Consider the following 13,710-nt stretch of genomic DNA (forward strand, 5'->3'; position numbering starts at 1 on the left):
CAACAAGAGTATGAGTATTTAAAGAAATGCATCTTTGTCGTAAAATAACAGAATAACATTAATTAATTTAAAGGTAAAATAGCTAAAATTTGCTATTAAAGAAATAATTTTTGTCTAACGTTTCGAAAATAATTTTTATATCCTGAAGCGTTGGATTTCTTTTGGACAAGGAATCACAATAGCTTGAGCCGCGTTACCAGGGACGCAAAGTCGTTGCTACTTTGCTGTCGTTCAGGTAAGTGTTCGAGATTCCAATATTTCTTTAATTTTCATCTGGAAACATACTGAATCTAATTATAACTGTCTTTACAGATTGTTGTTTCAATAGTTTAAATGTAACGCATGGAGTAACATTTCTGCATATTACCTGTTTCAAGCTGAGTTGTCTCACACACTTTGTGCTGTCGTTATACCAGTTGTGCGAATCCATCAAAGTTATGTGGTAACATATTCGACTAGATAAGGCAGGATTTTGGCTGATTGTATGATATTTCTCCTTTATTATAGCGATTATCAGGATTGGACATAAGCATTTAGGTATGCAAATCTTATCACCTTGTTTGGTCTCTTTATAGGCAACTTTCCTTGCGTTTGGCCTGATTGAAACTCGACCATCCATTGAATATTGTTAAGGTAGTAAAAATTACTACAAGTTAATTACTGTTAGGCCTAGATTGCATAGTATTCAGGATCTGTCGTAATTCTCTTTAAACTTTATTTTACAGCTAGGCCCATTTTATTATGGAATCTGAAGAGGGATGAGGCATGGATCAAGTTTAATCCTCATTTGTGATGCCCCTCTTAACAATACTTGAGCAATGGTCCTTTTCGCAAACATCAATGTTGGACAGAAGGTTCAGGTCTTCTACAATGGTGCCATTCATACTGGCATTGTCAAATACAAAGGTGGTCTCGCCAACACCAAGGGTGACTGGGTTGGTGTAGAGCTTGATAAACCTGGCAAGTAGATCGAGCTATATCCTTGTTACAAATTTAATCTTGCATTGTGTCCACGTACTCCTGAATCATTATTTCATTAGGTTTCATGTCTGAAAGTCCAAAACTCAGCATGGGTCAGTTTCTTTAGAACTTGTCAAACTTGTTGCTGTACTGTCTTGCTGATTGAAGTATTCCCTGCATTCAGTGGTACTGTATTTCTGGTGCGGTGAAATTTTGAAACAACTTCATTTGTGATGACTTTATACCACAGTGATACCAAAGTGCCCAGTGTTTTCACTTCCCTCAGCATCTTAAAACGGCCCCATAAGATAATGGCACATGCAGGAATTGTTCCAAAACTTACAAATCTTCATAGACCGAATTTGTAGACTTATTGCATTATTCATTCTGTCAATAATTAGATAACTGTATCTGTAGTATTATGTGTTATTTTTACTCTATATCTTTGAATTATTTAAGCTTTAAAGTGGAGGAGGTTGTAATCAATTGATTTATCCATATGTAGTTTTTCTTGGTACACAGTTTCATTGATATGTTTATAAGTTTACTATTCCTTTAAGTAGTTCTCAGTTTTATGTTAATTTGCACAAGTGATTTAGCAATTTGTGAATGTAATTGTTAAATTAAGTATGTTGTATTTATTTATTTTATCTGTTTGTACATGTTTTCATTGCAGTTGGAAAGCACAGTGGTATCTACAAAGGACGGCAGTACTTTACATGCAAGACCAACCATGGTGTGTTTCTGCACCCATCCAGTATTAGGTTCAATTACCTGAAAAGATGGTAAATTGCTGCTTAATTACTTTCAAATGCTATAAATTGTGTTTTCTATATCATACTTGATGATGATGATGATTGTTTGATAATTCTTGTCCTTTCCAAGGACCAAGAACCAAGAAAACATTCTACTAGTAAAGCCTCAAATATGAGACTAGTAAGTTAAACATTGGTAACCCATATTCAAGCATAAACATTTTACTCAACACATTTTCAGTCCATGAGTCATTTCATGGCCTAATTAAGCACTCCTGGAAATATTTTGGATGTTAGCAACCTACTATAAAACAGAATTTAGCATGCTATAGTTTATTAGGGACTAAAACTGTTAACCTCAAAATTGTAGTTGTTTATACTTCTTTCATATAAACTAGAGTTGTGTGTTGAATCTGGATATATTTTTAATGTAGTTACACCACATTTCCTCAACCAAAATTGTTTGGGGTTACATCTGATAAACATTATGTATCTGGTCAACATGTATGTCAAACTCAAATCAAGTTGTTAATCATTCTCAAATTGTTGGTCTTTTTGAGCTGAGAATAGCTAAAAGGGTGTCTTTGCCACAAAAGAAAACGAAAGAAAAAACAAAACAAGACTAAACCAAAAACAACTAGTAATATCAAACACAAAGTGATTCTGCATTACTTTGTTTTCATTTGCTATATAAAAAAAATGTAATAATAAAATGGTTGTATAGTGTGTTTCTAGTTTGAACACAAAAGTTCATATCAAAGTTATCTAATCATTGCTTAACAGAGAGGGTGCATTGTTGTCATTGTAGTCCTTGTATAGAAACCATAGTCAACAGTGTTACTTCTATTAACAACCATATTATAATAAAACTAACAACATTTCAATCCATTTTATATTTTCTCAGGCACTTTGATACTTACCGATCAGTCAGTCCAACATCATTTGTGGATGAGACATTGTTTCACACTCCCAGTAAGTTTATTTTCATTCTTAACCTAGAGAGGTCTAGTCTATATTCTTCCATTCAAAAAGATCACCCTCCTCTATATAGTGCTGTTACATGAGTTTGGTACATTTTAAACTTTCAGACACTTAACAGTCCCTGTGGCATTTCTCATTCCTCTAGCAAGGCTGATTACGGTGGTCTGAGAATTTAATTTGTTGCCATTTTGTCCAAGCTAGAAGCAGGAAAGTTTTCAGGTCATGTAAATTGGCTAGTACATATTATAAAATGCAAAGGACGCCAGGCTGTGTTGTTCTCTGCTCGTGTGTATTTATCTGACCTCGTTTCTTGACCTCACCTCAGGCTCGTACATATGTTTAACAAAGTGTTCGGGATGAACACTACACATATCTCCATGGTTTCATCTTGTATGGCTTTTCTTTAGGATTAGGGGCTGACCTTGTTGGAGTGGGTCCTTTAGGGGCATGATAGGATTCTGCTTAGAATCCTATCCAAAATGAAACCTGTGCTGGTTTTATACCTTTGGCAAGAACACTTGAAGTTGGGGAGGCAGTTGCTCCACCCCAAACCTGCATCTTGGAGCTTAGTAACTGAATCAGATGAATAGAAGGATATACTTTGTCTCTCTTCAGGATCCAGATCCCCAGAACCCTCTGATCCTAAAATCATCTCTGACAGATACAGCAATCTTGCAAGGAACGGATTCAAGGGTAAGATTTCATTATCCCGAGGATATCATCTAGTCTGATTTGGAAGTGTTTTAATAGCTACTTCTGACTGTTTGCCAAGCTTTTGCTTTTGGTATGATTAGATTTTGGGGTTTCTTTTAATTCATAAGGTCAAGTCAACTGCACAAATTATCAAAAGATGCTTATATCAGTTTTTAATTTTCTTTTTTATGTAAATGTGGTTTTATGTGGTCATGGCTGATGTGAAAATTGATTCAATTCTTCCTTCTTGGATTCTTGTCTGCACCTTGGCCATATATATAGTTGACATGCCATATTTACACTCAATTTAAAAAAGTACCTACTAGCCCAAAAATATAATAATAATAATAATTTGAGAATTTGTAAAGCGCTTTTATACAGTTAAAAAAAACTGTTCAGAAGCGCTATATATGGCTAGTTAAACTTTCAAAACCGCAAACTGACAAGGAAGTTGTAAACAGAATTATTCTTCCTGAACCTTGGGTTACTGTCTGTCCTGAATGTAGTCTCTAGCTTCTTGCCTATCAAAACCAAAAATGATTTGATTTCTCAAATTTTTCTTTTTTAAAGTTATTAGGAGCTAAGAAAAATATTTTGATTGAAAAGGTAAATTTGAACAATTTCGAAGGATTCTTGTTACTTCTAGTCACCTATTTTACCTTCCTACTTGACAGATGTGTCCACATCTTGGCATGCTGGTATGCAGTGCAAGTCAGCAAACGAAAGCTACCATTTAGGCCCGCCCAGTCCAACTTTTAATCGTGGTCATTCCGTTGGAAGAGCTTTCAAGCCACCAGAGAAGAAGAGAGAGAGACCAAAGACGGCGCTCGGCACGGAAACGTTCCGTTCATTGACAGGAATGACGGTCCGATCTTCAACGTACAGATTACAACGATCTTTGGATCTTGATCCAGCTGAGAGTATTAATCGATCGTTTAGTCCAGAGGTAGGGAGCTCCACCAGGCTGATAAAGTCAGTAGGTGACAGGTCTGACATACTTTTTGCTAGTAGCCCATCTATGCCCAAAATTCATATGCCACCTGGTGCCTTATTAGTACAAAATCAAAGAGGCTGGGGAAATGCTCATAGACCCAGAGAATGGACCTTATAATATACAATTTAACAACTCGTTCATTCTCGTTATGGATACCTCGAAAGACCGGAGATAATTCATGAAGGCTCTGTAAAATTGAAACAGTTGTTCAGCTTTGTATCAAAGTAATGGATGATAGAACAAAGGCAGTAATGTTTCTTGGAGGTGATCGAGGGGGGGGGGGTGGAAGGGAGTGAGAGAGGGGGGTGGGGGAATAATGTAAATGACTATGTTAAGTTGTTAACCAACATTTGGAGAATTAGCTGTGACTTGATAAAAACAGTCTTAACAGGAATACAATGAGCTATGACCCAATTGATCATTTTACCTCTATGGGGAATGTTTCATCTGTTAAGCTCAACTGTAGAACTTACAAAGTTGGTCTATTTATGGGACTATTTTTTTTTTTATCTGCAAATAGTCAAGCTGAGGTTTAAATTTAATTATACTTTTATTTTAGTAGAAGGTAATGATACCTTTTGTACGTTTTGAAATAATTTAGTAATGAAATTATGTACAGTGTGATGTGTCATCTTAGATATGACAGTAATTTTTGTGTATGTGTTTCTGCTAAATAAATATTTTTTTATTGATAATGTAATCAGCTGGCATTAATGAGGAATCTATGAGCCTTATCTGAGATAACCCTCTATTCGACATACAATTTGTTTTGTACAAAATACTTTTATATCAAAGCTAACAAATATAAGCAAGTTATAATCATGATCGATAGAATACCATTCATAGCAATACGACATTCACCTTTCAGCCTACATTGTTGTTATTTTTTAATAAGAAAGGCTTTATATGAATATCTCAATTATTTTTCTTGTCATAAACTATTTAGTGAAGCACTCTTGCTTGTTTTATAATTACCCAAATTTGCACCAGATAACTTTTTTTGTGTACGATATGTCATCCTAACTACCAAGTTATATGAACTTCAGGTGGGTATTTTGGTCTGGTTTGCTAATGGATTCTGTCACAGTGTGACATCAATAAAGACTTAATCATGCAGTGTTAACCATGTTACAATATGCAAGTAATATATTTATTACTTTTCTTTATCGTTTTGTATTATTTGGTATTTACTAATTTGTATAGAATTTATTTTGTAATTACATCTAGCAATGCATAGTTTTTAGTTTACAATGTCTCCCATTATGGAAGATGTAAACAACTTTAAATGAAGCAACACCAATCTGAGTGATAGAAATGCTTTATGCTGTCTGTGTTTATGTTACATTAAATTCATGATGCATTAATTCTTAGAACTTTCAATGGTACAATAATATTGAACAAAAGTTCAGAACAAGCACAAGTGTGCACAATATATGTTACCACAACACAGAAATGTTTCACTTACTCTCATAGCAACTGGCCATTGGCCAAATCAAGTCATGCATTTTAATACTAGGAAGAAAGTCAGTATTCATTGATCGAGCTGTTGATATTGTTTATGCTGTAGAAGTTTGATATAGCAATTGCTAAGTTTTGAGGCATTAAGCAGATCATGGAGCTACTTGAACATTTTTAGACATGCTACATGCAAATTAAGATCATTTGTATCAGTCTTTAAAATTTACTATAAGATGATTTCGTAAAAGCTTCCAAAGTACTTTTCTGTGGGTTCTGAGCCTCCAATGTATCTCCAGAGGTTGTGAATGGTCAAATGTGTCAGCTAAGCAATTGAAGAGGTTTATGTATTTTGTGGTTGATAACTCCTTTTGGCCTGTGTAGAATGTTTTATTTTTAGGGCATTAATGATTCAAAATTAGAATATAGCAATTACTTAATAAAGTAGATGGTTGTGTAAACTAGATAGTGTGATTTGATGTGTTAAAGAGAGGTAAATTATCACTTTTATTGTATACATCCTGTTTAGTTGTCACCCTTGTATCATTCTGTTCCAATATGTATATACCTGCAAGTTAGCAACTTTTTCTTCTGGATGACTTTGGTACCTCATAAGATGTGAACAATTTTATCAGCATGGTGAATTTATCCTTTCTTTATTTCTCCTATGAATATATCTGAATATAATTTCTAATATCAAACTTACCTTTAACTTTTATTTCATGTATTATGCAGCTCCAACATCACATCAATTGCCAAACTGTGTTCCTCATTTGTGTGGAGGGAATACAATGAATTTAAAGAGGGTGTGCTAACATTTATGTGTAACTTTCCAATCCAGAAAATGATTTGGTTAAGGTATGGGTACATATTTCTTGTAGAAAAAGGAATATTGCCACCTTTCCTGGGTTAATTTAGCTATTATTACAATTTAGACTGGGTCATCGCTTCAGGTGCTGGCTTTCTCACGGTGAACATAATTTGGATCTCCGCCATACCACACACCATTGACATAACATGGTTTGTCTTCACAGATTTGGGAAATTCCCTACAATGTCTGATACCAGAAATGAATAAATTTTGAAGTTTTCTGGGAAACAAGAAAATGAATGATCAAAACAACAATAAAGGAAAACAATCAACTAATGGTGCCTTCAATAAAAAATATATTCCACAAAACCAAAAGAGCATTTTATTACCATAGCAATGGTAATAAAATGTACCAAATGAGACATAAACTGCGAGGGGAAGAAAAGACGAACCGGATCTAGTCCGCATTCTTCACCTTAACTTTAAAGAGGTCATGTAGAATTTAAGCATTTGAAAGCCTATAACAGTTGACATTTTAGCAAATGAATGTGGTATAGCATACAAGAACAAAGGCAAATGATCAACCTACATGGGTTTACTTTACCATTTAATATTCAAATAACAACTTTCACTGTATAAAGCTGATTTGATACTTTATAGTTAGCATCCGTATCAACTGAAACTGACTGATTTTCAAAGCCTGGCAAGTTGTGGACAAGAATTATTCAAGTAATTTGTGTCACTGAGAAGAGTCCCCCTGGTTCACAAACAAGACCTTTAAAACCCTTCACCTAAAATTTAAATATTTTAGGGTCATTATTCTTCAAGTCAAGGCAATATTGTTACAGACTTTTTACACAAGATGAAGAGCTGTAAATGCTTCCTGCGTGCGTGACAAATTAATACCACAAACAAATTTGTGCAACAACTGCACCACTTATACACAATGCTCGTACCTGGATGGTAAAGGTTACATTGACCTGTAATATGTGCCTCATACCTAGTGTTTGTTGACACATACAAATATGTGAAAAATCAGAATGCTTAGTAGCTGATTAAAATTCCTGAAATAAGACTGCCAACATGTATTTACTGTTGTTTTTTCCCTCTACCACCATTACAATATAAATGCATGCACTACTAACCAATCCAAAGTGTGAATAGAACATGATTTATATAAACCCGTCCATACATATGGATTACAAATATTAAAAACTTAAACACCTGTGACAGTTTAGGTGAACAATATACACAATGTACTTCGGATTGTAAGCTATCACTCCCGGAGTGCTGCTAGTGGTAATAACTAACTAGACAAGGTGTCATGGTTTCATAGACAATAGGGATCTCCAGTCACACCCTTAAAGGGTGAACACTCGCGCACAAAGAAACGTCTCATGCCGGTAGTCTGACCTAGTTTCAAATGAGGTGTAACAGAAGTGTTAGACACCACCACCGATGCCAGAAAATACACACACAGCTTGCTACTGTCGGTAATTAGACACTAGTGTACAGTCAATGCATACAGCTACGGTCAATACCCACAACAGTGTACATAGCAACGATGGACATCTCAGGTCTAGATAAAAGATAACAAGGTATCACGTTTCATTACTGTCTGCATTTTGTAGCAACAAGAAGAAAACTTCACTTGCAAGCAACGGAAAGTTAACTTTTTCGGACTGCGGCACGGGTTTGGAGTCTTAAATGCCTTTAATCACAGAGGAGGCTGCCATATCGGATCTTTCTAGTTCCTAGAAACTTGATAAGCTGCAGTCTCAGAAATCGATGAGAGTTTCTTTGAGAAATCTCTGACGGACACTTCTGGGCAAAGTACCTGTACATTCCCTACCTCACACATAGTGTGACATAACTTACATACAGTTTTAACCACTCATAACTAGCACAGTTTAGCAATGAAATGTTGCCCACCATTCGTTTTGGCAATTTAACACACGTCTGGTCATCAACCAATCAGAAAGCTTCTGTGAGGTATTTTCCATCACATCCGCTAGACTGAGGTTAAGCATTGACGGTCAGTAAAATTGTATCCAAGTCTCCAAAATGGAATATTCTGGACTAGGAGCTGGGATTCTCCTTGTAATTACTGAAGACTGATCTTTTTAAACATATGTTTACAACTAGCACATTGATTGAGATATGTTAAAGCACAATATCTTTGGAGATGTGTAAACAGGATAGATAGATTGTATTAGGACTGACAGCTCTTTCTACAGCACTGTTAGGACCGATATGACAGCAACCTCTGCAGAAACGCTGAAGATCCCAATTCTAACTTTTCTCGATGTATTGCCTTTGTTTTGTTTTTCCCCCACAAAATGTTTAGAAACAAACAAACAATATACTATAAACAACCATTAAAGTGTATAACCAGAACTGTAACTGCGAGGTTATCCTGGGAGACCAGATTTGGTGAATCATGATCATCCAAATATCCAGACTGGAATAGTCTGAACACACTGAACATAAAAATTGTTGTTGGAAATATCATGCAATTTCAATGCCTAATTGCCCAATGGTTGACCCGCTATGACCAACCAATGAACAGCCATTGGAAAAAGAATAACTTACAGAGTATGAGCTGCTAACAAATTCATTCTCTGAGGATCATATGGCTCACTGACCAACACATCCTCGGATTGACTTGCTCACAGAATGACACATGATCCAAGGAAACACTTGTTTAAAAACGGACACATACGCAAAGAAAACTCAAACTACCACTATTGTCGTCACAGTGTCAATCCTGTCTGACGATACGACCAATTTCTATTTCTTTTTCTTTTCTGATTTTAAGCCATCATGCAGTGCAGTGACATCCATCAAAAAGTTTTCACCGACTAATTCACCATTTTCGTCGAACCAACAGCCGACCGACTTTGTAAAGGATGACTCCTGTCTTAAATTATTCTGATTATCTTCAAATAAGAGTGAGAGTGTGTACATGTCGTCAAATCTAAAAGAAAAAGAAAGAGAGTTTGTTTATGAATGCTATCTTTCTGTGAAAGACTCGGATGAATGATGCTTAAAAGTTTGTTAACTTTCTGTTACCTAATTAGTAATGAGACCATTTCTTAATTTTATCGTAACATAGTGGAGTGTAAGCTCAGTGGTTAATGCCTGTGCCTTCCAAGCATAAGGTCCCCAGTTTGAGTCACTCCAAGATTAATGTATGTTGTCCAGTTACAGAGTTGTTGACAATTGACAATTCATAATCATGGATGTTAAATATGAATGTAAGAGACTGACTTCGGTCAGCTTGCGACTTTGATAAGCCAATGAGGCTTCTTCCCGAGTTCCTGCTTGCAGGAGGATCTAAAATACATACATACATACATACAAATATTCTACATTACCGTAGATTCATGCATACACATAGTCATTCTGTAAGTAGTCATTCCATTACTAAACCAATCAATTAAATAAGTAGTAAAATATCCTCTCTTCAAGGATGTTACATAATCTTCAACTATTTTTTTTTAAAGTGTTTTGTTTTACCATTTTGCTTTTACCTCCAATCTATTATCTGGCAATGCCACTGGGTCAGTTTGTTGTACACTATCCTAACATTATACATGTCATTGGTGTGTTTCAAGTAACACAAATATTTTATTCTGACTACACTGTTTAATCTACTGGTATCATAGATTTAACTTGCTTAATGTTATGATGAGAGCAGATTTAAGATATAGATTATTAGATTGCACTATTTAGAATGATTCATAGTTAGTTGTATACTGCAGTAATACTTGAATCATAGAAGTACTTGCAACATATTAAACATGGAAAGGTTGAACAATTACTACATACATTTTGATGATAGCTCAAACAACCATTAAGTCTACTATTTACCTTTTCATACAAGAGTCAATAGTCCAGACTTTATCCGGGTCTACACCTGCTTGATCCTTCTGATGTACAATCAGAAAGTGGTTTCTCTCGACGTAGGTCGTATAAAGGGTGAGTACTCCCATTAATACAAAATAAGTAAGAAAACATTAAGGAAAAGTCATTCAGAGTGTAGGGTAAGAATTATAGCAGGAAAAAAAAACATAGTAAATATAGATGACAAGTCTTAGCAGGTACATAGCCATGAACTGATAGATTAACAGGTAAGAAACCATGACTTGATAACAGTAACAGCTGAACTCGATAACAAATAAAGGGAAATACCCACAAACTGTATGTAGTACACATGACTTGATACAAATGTTTGGTTGTTAGTGTCCAAGTATTTGCTATTGCAAAAATGTGTTTGGGGAAGCTTCTGAAATTTACCTTCCCCTGGAGGTAGTTGATTTTAATCTACTACCTGGTAACTCAATGATGTTTATTATATCTTGCACATTGAATGTGGTTGTAAAACAATTCAAAGAGATAGCACGATGAATTATATTATAATCTTTTAAAACTTGACATCAACTTTTAATAGCAAAGGATATGACACAACGCACACTAAAAGAACGAGACGTGATTCTGGAAATGGCCTGAGGAAGTCGTAGACCAGAGCTGTAGCAGCAAACAGGCAAGCTACAGTACATATCACAAGACGCTGGTCCATCAATGTGTGATTTTCATCATACTTAAAGTGCTTGGTCATTATCTGTGTAAGTAGAAAAGAGAACAGAAAGAAAGGAAAAATCATCTGAATAAAACAAATAACTGATCTATTTTGTATATAAGATACCACATCATTTCTAGATGTCACACAGTGGAAAAAACCATAAAGTCTAGCTAGACCACTGAATGCACACCATTTCTTCACTTGTTGCCACAAATTCTGGAAAAAGGCTTCATTGTCCCAGAGGAAAACTTTAAATGGTTTCTTTTATTTTTAATTAATACCTTGCTCTCTTGTCCAATTGTGCAAGTTTATGATTTACAACACTTGTTTTTATACTGACATTTATAGTCCAGATTAGGGCCAATGACATCATAAATGTCTTAGGGATGTAATCTTGTAAAACATGAAAAAAGAACATCCACTCACATTGCCACAATTTACTTTATTATTTGATATAAAAGAACATCCTGTCTTGCAGACAATAGGATCATAGAATCGGTTGTGCAAGTTAAAAAAACAACCTGGTCAGGACAATAGATGCTTTGTTAATTTTGAGTCGTGCAAACCAAAGTGGCCTTACCATTCTAACAGCATCATCAAGAGCGTTCTTTACAGTAGTAGCATTCCACTTATCTACCTTGACTGGTTTCCCATCCTCTGACCACTAAGGAACAAAAACAAATAAAATTATGTTAATCACCATATTAATAGCATATCATGATATTTCTATGTGGTCCATTTATGTTAGTCACCCAAGCTTTAACAGATGGAGACCATGGATGACAATATGACAGTGATGTTAGAAGACAACAATATGTTCCACACAATCTGTTGCTCTCAATTACCAAAAGGGTTTTATTGTTAGACCAAAAGCTGTTACTGGACTGACTGAGTAGGGGTCAGTGATATTGAATCTGCATATGTTTTGAACATGCTTAGTTTCCTTATTATACTTTTCTTTGAAATGAGATACACTTGGAAAGGTGTTTGCTAAAGGACTATCTTAGTATCAGTATGAAAGTTAAATGTTTAATATTGAAGATCTCTTCTTCTCCTTATGGAGTTATGGTGTTGGGGAGGTGGGTTTTATAATTTACTGCACAAAATTTACCGTAGCCCTAGATTGTTTAAAGTTATCCAATTCTGCCACAAACAACCCCTTCATTGATCAGTAGAAGGTATGCCTCTAGGCTATATACTGCATGAAATGTAAGTATAGCTCAGATAAACAATTTTAAGTTTTAGGCTTGTATGGCACTAGTCTGTATGATACATGCATATCCATAAACCTGTAGAACATGCAATTTTCATGGAACCTCCTTTGAAATTTACAAAAGCTAGACAATTGTCACATAACTAAACAAAGTTACATTTTTATTTCTTTCCTTTATTTCAACTGATAATTTAACCAGTTTCATGATCAGAGAATAGCAAATAGAAAACACCATTTGATTGTTCAGAAATTCAATACCATTCACTGAGGCTGTGAGTAAGAATATGGCACAGCTGTAACTACAGCCTACTGGTTTGCTGCTGGGTATTTAATTGTTCAAAGCCCTCAGCTTCGATTGTAGGAATTGTAGATTTCGTCACGTGGGTTTGTGCCTTCTTATGTGACTCATGTACGAATATAACAGTAAAGTTCGCATGCTCCAGTTACATTAACACATGCTCAGTATGAATGTAGTTGCACCCTTGAACAGATACAACGCAGTTAACTTGACTACTTCATTAAGTGGTAATTTTTAGATTGCCCTCTATTTTCCCTAATTACAAATATATACTTCTAGAATGATAATGATTGAACTGTTACCAAAACCATTCTTAGTCCCTTACAATTTCCTAATACTTTGTAATTCATTAGTAAGTTTTTGTGTTTTTGTATACTTTTGCATTAAAATGCTTCCAAAATTAAATGTTTGTCTAAAAGAATGATATTATGCCCATTAATTACACACTATACTATAGTCGGGAAGTACATACGTTCGATGATGATCTGGATTGAACGATGATTAAACATTTAATCTTGCTAATGTGTACGCAAAATCTCTTCAATCGAATAACCAATATAGGTTCTTAACTCGACATAGTTATTTTCATAGTTTTACTTAGGCCTTACTGCTTACACTTTCAGGCCGTGCCCTGGACTCAGTTTGAGCCTAGTCAATGAAGACCATAGAAAGGCATGCACTGTACTGTAACTTGTAAGTGCAACTGTAGCCTAAGCCAACAGCTGGATAAGGGCTGAAGATATCAGGCCAATCATACAAAACGTTGAATTTAAACTCTCTCAACAAAAATACCTTGAAAACGTCTTCTACTCCTTTATCAGACATGGCACTGGTTACAGAGATGAGATGATTATGATGTAAATAGTCGTATTATACGATACGATTTCTGTATGGTTTGATCTAGAGAGTAGGTAAATCAACGTGTCTTCAATACAAAGCTTCAGTCCGGATTGTCTATTTTTGTCT

The 13,710-nt window shown here is 35.1% G+C and overlaps 2 protein-coding genes across 2 annotated transcripts; one reads left to right on the plus strand and one right to left on the minus strand.

Annotated features, from left to right (window-relative positions):
• Positions 1-76: 76 nt before the first annotated feature.
• LOC139975409 (uncharacterized) lies at positions 77-4,655 on the plus strand. Its single transcript, XM_071983391.1, has 6 exons — positions 77-235; positions 726-960; positions 1,637-1,745; positions 2,620-2,687; positions 3,312-3,389; positions 4,064-4,655. The coding sequence occupies exons 2-6, from the start codon at positions 819-821 to the stop codon at positions 4,498-4,500; spliced, it is 834 nt and encodes a 277-aa protein (XP_071839492.1). The 5' UTR covers positions 77-235; positions 726-818; the 3' UTR covers positions 4,501-4,655.
• A 2,326-nt stretch (positions 4,656-6,981) lies between these two features.
• LOC139975418 (signal peptidase complex subunit 2-like) lies at positions 6,982-13,695 on the minus strand. The gene is made up of 5 exons (XM_071983402.1): positions 13,537-13,695; positions 11,814-11,897; positions 11,112-11,272; positions 10,522-10,656; positions 6,982-9,625 (listed from the first exon to the last, which is right to left on the minus strand). The coding sequence occupies exons 1-5, from the start codon at positions 13,567-13,569 to the stop codon at positions 9,439-9,441; spliced, it is 600 nt and encodes a 199-aa protein (XP_071839503.1). The 5' UTR covers positions 13,570-13,695; the 3' UTR covers positions 6,982-9,438.
• Positions 13,696-13,710: the final 15 nt, after the last annotated feature.

Source organism: Apostichopus japonicus, chromosome 10 (assembly GCF_037975245.1).
Source record: "Apostichopus japonicus isolate 1M-3 chromosome 10, ASM3797524v1, whole genome shotgun sequence".
Lineage (NCBI taxonomy): Eukaryota > Metazoa > Echinodermata > Holothuroidea > Aspidochirotida > Stichopodidae > Apostichopus > Apostichopus japonicus.